Source organism: Aphelocoma coerulescens, chromosome 6 (assembly GCF_041296385.1).
Source record: "Aphelocoma coerulescens isolate FSJ_1873_10779 chromosome 6, UR_Acoe_1.0, whole genome shotgun sequence".
NCBI lineage: Eukaryota > Metazoa > Chordata > Aves > Passeriformes > Corvidae > Aphelocoma > Aphelocoma coerulescens.
Genome location: NC_091020.1, coordinates 20,462,135 through 20,469,876, shown reverse-complemented (window position 1 = coordinate 20,469,876; position 7,742 = coordinate 20,462,135). Strand labels below are relative to the sequence as shown.

The 7,742-nt window shown below is 50.2% G+C and overlaps 1 protein-coding gene across 2 annotated transcripts; it reads left to right on the top strand.

Moving 5' to 3' along the window:
• The first annotated feature begins 1,982 nt into the window (after positions 1-1,982).
• FGFBP3 (fibroblast growth factor binding protein 3) lies at positions 1,983-3,110 on the top strand. 2 transcript variants are annotated; one of them, XM_069020419.1, is made up of 2 exons: positions 1,983-2,053; positions 2,389-3,110. In XM_069020419.1, exon 2 carries the CDS (start codon positions 2,456-2,458, stop codon positions 2,963-2,965), a length of 510 nt encoding a protein of 169 aa, XP_068876520.1. In that variant the 5' UTR covers positions 1,983-2,053; positions 2,389-2,455; the 3' UTR covers positions 2,966-3,110. The 2 variants fall into 2 exon arrangements, with proteins under 2 accessions (XP_068876520.1, XP_068876519.1); XM_069020418.1 differs by having other exon boundaries at positions 1,999-2,087.
• The last annotated feature ends 4,632 nt before the right edge of the window (positions 3,111-7,742 follow it).

Below are 7,742 nucleotides of genomic sequence, written 5' to 3'. Positions count from 1 at the left end.
AGGCACATGACGTGCCTTGTGCTCACTGGAGCCATAGGTTTTAAAAGCCACAATGCAGTCCTTCATGATGCCTCAGCTTCATGAAGGACTCATGAGCCCACAGCCCTCAGTCAGATGCCAAGATTCCTCCTAGAGCCCAGGGGGAGTCCTCAGCACCCAATGAAAGCAATGTACACAATGTGGCATCCTGAGAAAGGAGCCACACAGCTTACAGACCGGCCTTGTCCGTCAAAGGGAGTTGTGTGTGTAACTCCAGGCCAGCAGGAGACACCAGCTTCCTCTTGAGATTCTTGGTTGTAAACCCTCTCCTATGGTTTGTTGCCTGAGGCATTTTATTTCCTTCGCATGGTCCTCTCTCTCTGCTGTTTCCCCCCCGCTCCAAACAACTAGGGAGAGCTCTAAGCATGCAATGCAGTTAGGAAGTGGGAGAGCTACCTGAAAATGTTCCCTCTCCCCTGAAGAATTAGAGATAGGACTCTGCATCCCACCTCTTCTCCAGCAGTTGTTCTCTCAGTCTCTGCAGAAGTCTTTCGTTTTTAGGACTTGCTGCACAGAAAGGCTGATACAGACTCATTTCTCTTTCTCCTCCACTGAGTCGTATCATAGAATAGTTTGGGTTGGAAGGGGTCATTAGAGAGGTCCTAGTTCACCCTCCTTCAATGAGCAAGGACAACTTCAACCAGAACAGGTTGCTCAGAGGTCCATCCAGACTGGCTCAAATGTTTCCAGGAAAACATCGCCTCCCCAGGAAACCTATTCCAGTGCCTCACCATGCTCACTGTAAAATACCCTTCCTTATATCTAGTCTAAATCTGCTGTCTTTTGGTTTCAATCAATTACCCCTTGTCCTATCACAACAGGTGCTGCTAAAAGTTTGTCCCCATCTTTCTTATAGGACTCCTTTAAGTACCAAAAAGGCTGCAATAAGGTTTCCCCAGAGCCTTCTTATCTCAGGCTGAACAACCCCAACTCTGTCTTTTCTCACAGAAGTGTTCCAGCCCTCTGACTATTTTAATGGCCCTCCTCTAGACCCACTCCAACAGGTCCATTTCTGTCCTGTGCTGGGACCCCAGAGCTAGGTACAGTGCTCCAGGTGGGGTCTCTCAGAGCAGAGGGGCAGAAGCCCCTCCCTCATCCTGCTGGCCACGCTGTTTTGGCGGCATCCCAGGACACATTTGGCTTTCTGAGCTGTCAGTGCACATTACTGGGACACGTCCAGCCTCTCCTCCACAGCACCCCCAAGTCCTTCTGGGCAGGGCTGTTCTCGATCTGTTCATCCAATACGGTGAGGGCAGCACAGAGCTGCTGGTAACTTGGGGGCATGTCATCGTTGAGTGACAGGGTCAGAACAATAAGGAGTTTGGAACAGATGTGCAAAGTACTTCACCACCCACGAAACAGAAGCACATGTGGCTTTGAGCCTAATTTTGAAAAGAGACTTCTGAAACTGATGTCTAATGTCCCATCTCCAAATGTGCAGTAACATAAAGGTTATGTCTATGTTCTCTTGAAACGTCTGGCAGTTTTTAAAACACATCCTATAGAGAAAACTCTTACCACATTAAAAAAAAAAAAAAAATCCTAAATAATCCACACTGATATTCTACTTCCGGAAGGAGAATCCCTTTTAACTCCATCAATTGCAAAGGAAAATAAACAAATTGATACCCATCCACAAGGCGCACATCCGTCGTCCCCGCACCTCCACAGGGACCCCGCACAGCCGAGCTACCGCAGCCCAGCTCGGTTCCCAGACTCCCTCGCTACCTCGGAAGGGGGCCGGGGTTGCGGGATAGCTTTGTGGTACCGGCGTGCGGTTTCCTCGAACAAAGGGCGAGTGTTTCGGGCAAGTCCCCGCGAGTCGGTGCCGTCGGGGCACAGCGCTCCCGGCGTGTCCCCGCGCTGTCCCCCCGCGGGCGGCGGCCGGGGAGGGGCGTCGGCGGGGGCAGCCCCCGAGCATTGATAACCCCCGTGCCGGGCCCGCCGCGGCAGCCGGGGAGCGCGAAGCCGCCGCACGCCTTTCCCCGCACCGCCACGCACCGCACAGCGCGCCGTGAGTGCCTCGGGACAGGGCGGAAAACACCGCGGTGCGTGCGGGAAGCGGGGTGCGGGGGGAAAGGACGGGGTTGCCCGTAGCGGGGTCTGATGCCGCTCGCAGCTGCGATGCCGCAGCCGGCGGGTTCGGGCTCCGGCTGTTGCTGTCCAGTTACGGCTTCCCGGCCGGGGTGGTCCCGGGGCAGAGCTGGGGGATGGACGGACACGATCTAAAAGCCCCGGGGGTTCCGAGCCTGCAGAGACGAGCCCGCTCCGCGCCCGGCTCGGGCTGGCGCGACCCCGGGGGCTGCGCTCCCGCCGGGGCACCGCCCGCCACGGTCCGTGTGTCCGCAGGGCGCGGAGGATGCGGCGGGAGGGCGGGCCCCGCACCGTGACGCGCCGTCGCTGAGGCACGCCGAGGATGAGGCTGCCCCTGGCGCTGCTGGCCCTGGCCGCCCTGGGGGCCGCCGGCGGCCGCGCCGCGGGTCAGGAGGCGGCGGAGGAGGCGCGGGCGGGGCGGTTCTCCACGCCGGAGCGGCACCGGTGCCGCTGGGAGCTGCGCTCGGCGGCGGGGGCCAGCGAGCTGCGGCTGAGCTGCCGGCCGGCGGGCGGCGGGGCTGCGCGGAGCTGCGCCTACCGCGGGGAGCCGCGGCGCTGCCCGGCCTTCGGCGCCCGCAGCCGGCAGTTCTGGCGGCAGATCCTGTCCCGGCTGCGGCGGCGGCACCACCCCTGCGCCCCGGGAGCGCCGCTCAGCGCCCGCCTCTGCGGCCCGGGCCGGGCGCCGCCCGAGGCGCAGCTGCGCCTGCTGCCCCACGCCGGCCCGGCCACGCCGGCCCCCGCCCCGGAGCCCACCGAGGACCCGGCGCAGACCTACTGCGCCGAGCGGTGGCACTCGCTGTGCAGCTTCTTCGTCGGCTTCTGGGAGGGCTGAGCCGCCCCGGCCCGCGGGAAGGAGCGCGGCCGTCCGGCCCCCGCACCCGGACGCTCCTGGCCTCGCCTGCCCTCAGACACCGCCGCCGATACCCCCGGACTCTGTCCGCTCATCTTCTTTTACTCCCCAATAAAGCGGTAACTATTTTGTGACAAGAACCTCGCGTAATTCTTTGTCTCGTCAAAGCCCGGTAACACCTGCAGCTCTGTTACAGTGTGTGACTGACCCGGGTGAGAGCACCTAGGCACAGCTCGTGCATTCAAGTACATTGTCGTTTTCCAGAGGACATAAATACGAAGATGGTGTCGTCCCGTCCCCCCCCCCCCCGCCCCCCATCTGTTTCTATGAGCCTAAAGTTTAAAGTTACGCTGGAATCACCCAAGTAGAAAACCACACATTTATACCAGAATAAGAGACAACTGAGACCTCACTAAACAACAAGTCCTAGAAAAATCTTTCTTGCTGACAGAGATGTCACAAGCTATATAAACCAGCCCTGTCCTATTTCCCACAGAACAGTTGGTCAACTGTCTCCAAAGAGGAGCTTGAACAGAGCTGGGTGAGAAGCCAGCTGCGAAAAGAAAGATTGAGAAACTAAGAAGCATCTAGGTACACAAACTGGATTTAGGAGATGAATGATATTTCACCCAGCCAATGGCATAGTGTTGAAGTAGGCAAGTTGTTTTACCAAGGGGAAAGAGGGGTTTGAGATGTTAAATACTTTATCCACACAAAATGGGGTACATTTTGGTAAGGAAAGCTGAAGTTTTCCCCAGCTGCCTGGGATCCTACACAGCCCCAGACACCTACCCGTGACCAGGAACAGTTGCAGACTCTCTCTGTACAGTTTTAAAGAGGGCTGTGAGAAAGCCACCAAGAAGTAATAAGAATCTGCCCAGTGGCTCTCACGAGGATCTGGACTGTTGCATGCAGCTCTTGGTGCCAAGGCAGTTTCATTTACAGCAAATAGCTGGATAATCCTCAGCAGCACTATGCAAAAAGCTCCATCATCACTGAGTGTGACTTGGATGACTATATTTTTTTTAACAACTGCTTGCTTTTCCTTCATGCGTCTGTCACCCAAGCAGCCACAAAGTGGGCTGCTGGCCAGAGCATTGCACAGTACCTTGCAATAATGCTCAGCTTTATTTCCATGGCCCTGGCATGGCAGCTTTGTGTAGTGCTGCTAGAGCTTGCATTTCTCACCATCAAATGCAAAGGTGGAAAACCATGGCAACCAAGCTGATTACCCACATCACTCTGCATTTAAAAACCCAACCAGGAACTCTGAACAAATGGATTGTTTACCCAAGAGGGAGAAGAAAGAAGATGATCCCTTGCTCTATGTTTAACCACAATATTCCCCTGAGTCTCCAAAATAGCTCAAAGTCCTCCTTTTAGCACCACTAACTAATGAAATACAACAACCCAAGAGACTGTATTAATTGCATTTACTGTGGCTAATAACACCAATGCCTAGTGCTGAATAGCAAACATACACTCAGTTTTTCCACTGAAAAGCTGATCTGCACATCCCAAAGGCTGGAAAACCATTGTGAGACCCTCAAATCTGTTTTTAAGAGGGAAGACCATAGCTTTTTGCTTCCTTTCTCAACATTTTCATCCTCTCCCACGACTGGGTAACAGCTGCCACCACAAGATAAGGCAACCAAAGCCAGAAATGCTTTGCAGTCAAGATCTTCACTTCCAACAGAAACTGTTCCTTTCTAGTCCTGTGGCAGCTCCACAGGATGTACATGTTATGCTGCCCACACCCACCCCCAGATTTATTTCAGACCCCCAAATCTGCCCCTGCACCCACCTTTACCTCTGCTCTCCCACTGCAGCTCTAGCAGCCCTTCACCACTCTTGTGGCTCCTGTCATCCCATCCTTTCCTATTCAGTGCCTCCTGACTGTCCTCAGCAAGAAGAGGCAGTGTGGCCAACCTACCAGACCCAAAACCTCACTGTTTATCCTGTAGGCCTGAAAAAATCTTTCCTCCCAGAAGAAGGTGGTTTTGGGCATAATTAACCTTTCCCACATGCAGCTGCTGCTGCGGTTGTCATCACAAGGGTGCTGCCAGCTGACATATCAGGACACTAGGTCTGTTTTTTAAGGAAAAGCATAAGCTACCTTAAAACAAAAACAAATTATTGACATTTTAGTTTCGAGAAATTGAATTCTGGGAGCTCTAACTCAGGAAGTTTTCAGAGGCAAAAAAAAAATTTAAAAATCATCTTTTTGCCATGTTGCACACAGCATTGTTTTCTTTCCTATGGCTGCTGAGCTCATCTCAGTATCTGGAGGTTCCAACAGAATCTCAAAAGCTGGCAATACCATTTATTGATTTTCCTTTAGAGAGAATCAATGATTCTGAATCTGGGCATGCAATTAATGTGTCTGGCTCTCTTTACACGGAGAAAGCCCTTGATCCTGTTAAATAGCGCTAATCTCTTTCATCAAGTTCTGATTTTGAAGGAAGAATTACAAGATGTTACTCTAATTTGGAAGGTGAAGGAAGGCAGTAAGCTGTCTGGCTGTGTGTAGCAATCCTTTTCTATAAAGTGACATCAAAAATTAATAAATGGAATAACTCTTTCATCACTATCTGAGCAGAGCTTTTCCCAGGATAGGTCTGGAGTTGCAGACCCCAGACTTTGAGTGGTTCAGTCTTTAGTCTCAGTCCATACAACAGGAATTACTCTTTCCTGGGTTCTGCACGAGGCACTTCCTTCTGGAAAATGCTGATTTTCTCTCTCAGTCATGTCTTCACAATTCCTCTGAATTCAGAGGTTCAACAAGTGAAAACTGCTCAGGCAGTCATAGTTCAACCCTCAGCTCTACCAGCTGTACTTGCCTGTATTTGCATATTTAATATTTCCACATACTATCATTTGACATTGATGTTTCCTACCTGAGTTTATGACCAACCTGTGCTGGGGCAGTCTGCAAAGGGATGCAATGTTTTTAGAGATTTGTGGTGCAATTTAAAAGCCATCAGACTATTAACAAATAAGAATAAGGAGGAGGCACAAAAATAAAAGAAAGAAAAAAAATGAAAAAGGAAAAAAAAGCAACTATTCAAGTCGGAGCTGGTTGGATAACCGAACCTGAAATCTTTGGGAATTTCTCTTTAACTGCCTCTGACATATTTCAGGCCTCCCTTGTGCTGTGAGCCCTAAGATTTACTGTAAAGCCAAGCAGCACATGAGGTGAGTGAATGGCAGGCTTTGTCAATTTGCCAAACAACAAATTCCCTCCTCTGTAATAATCTGGATTTTTCAGAATTCCAAGCTCAGTTCATGAACACAGTTACATGAAAGAGGCTTTTAACCATACAGTTACAGAGTTTAGATTAACTCTCCCAGCCCTCACACTCCTTCCTTACGTGGAAGGGATCTGTTAAGTACAAGTATGTATAAAATATCTACAGCTTTAGAAATAATTTCAGGGCTTAGCCTTATCCTGTCTGGGCTGTGCCTTGTGAAGTGGGGACAGTCTGCACTGCCTCTCAGAAGGCAGAATTTTTCTTCAATTTATTTCAAGCCCTCAGCAGGTAAATGATGCACATTTCTTGGAGGGGGGAGGGCATGAGAGGGGAAGCAGGCGCAGCCCGAGCTCAGCCCACATCCCTGATTGCTGAATAGCGGCACGGCCCGAGCACCGGGCTCTGATGGGATCCGCTCCAGCCTTCCCTGGGCAGCCCCATCTCCCCCAGGCTCTCACGGCCCCAGCCAGCAGGGACAGACACTGAGGGTTGGCCCCCAGGGTCTCAGCACCTCAGGGAAACACACAGCTACTTCACCGACGTAAACAAACAAACGTGTAAATATTAAAAAAAATATAAAGTATCTCTTTATAGATATATTTCAGAGCTCTGTCCTTGCTGCTGGCCCTTGCACCCTGGACAGGCACATGCATTTATTTAACAAGGGCTCTGCTGCCTGCTGGGGCACACACAGCACCATCCCACACCAGCACCTGGGCATGCAGTTCACTCACTCATTTCACACCCACTCTAGAGTGGTTGCATCAGCCTGAGAAGCTTTTGTGTTAATCTATTAGAGGAAACCTAGGAATAACTGCTCCATGTAAAGTAAGACTTCTTAGAACTAAGTTATAGTTAATTTTAGACTCTAACATGGCATTATTTTCTGTTTTGTTTGGCATAAAATGAAAAAATATTTGATGGAAGCGTCATGGCAAAACACAGAACTAACTAATATCTTATTGCATGTTCACAAAGTACTAAAATACCTATTTAACAGAGGAAATCCATAGGATAAAGTCTGGTCCAATGATAGAGATCCAAATCCTAAAATGTAAAGTTCTATGTAATATCTACTTCAGCACACATTCTTAAGCTAATAAAAAATGTCTTAAAGCATTTTATTCTCCAGATTATTTACCCCTATTTAGTCTGACTACTGGACTCAGCAGAAATTCTCTCATGAGTAAACGAAAGTCTTAGGTCCCAAAATGTCTATAGGGCTTGAATTCTTGATTGAAAAAGAACAAAAAAAATCCCACAGTAATTTCTTTTTTTCAGACTGCAGTTGTAACTAGAAAATACATGAGATGTATCGTCCTCAGAATTAGTTTCATGAAAAGCAGGAGAAGAAAGTGTAGTGACTAACCTTTTAAAGCTGTGCTTCTTTTCAGTTTAAAAAAGTACCATGCACTTCCCAAAGGCACCATCCTTAGCAGCAGCATGATTTGCACTAACAGGAATAAATATAGCCTTAACTCCAAGTGTTTGCTGCTTCTTTTTCATTT

What these genes read in the sequence shown, in the direction of transcription:
- FGFBP3 (XM_069020419.1), top strand. Translation starts at nt 2,456, where the DNA reads ATGAGGCTGCCCCTGGCGCTGCTGGCCCTGGCCGCCCTGGGGGCCGCC.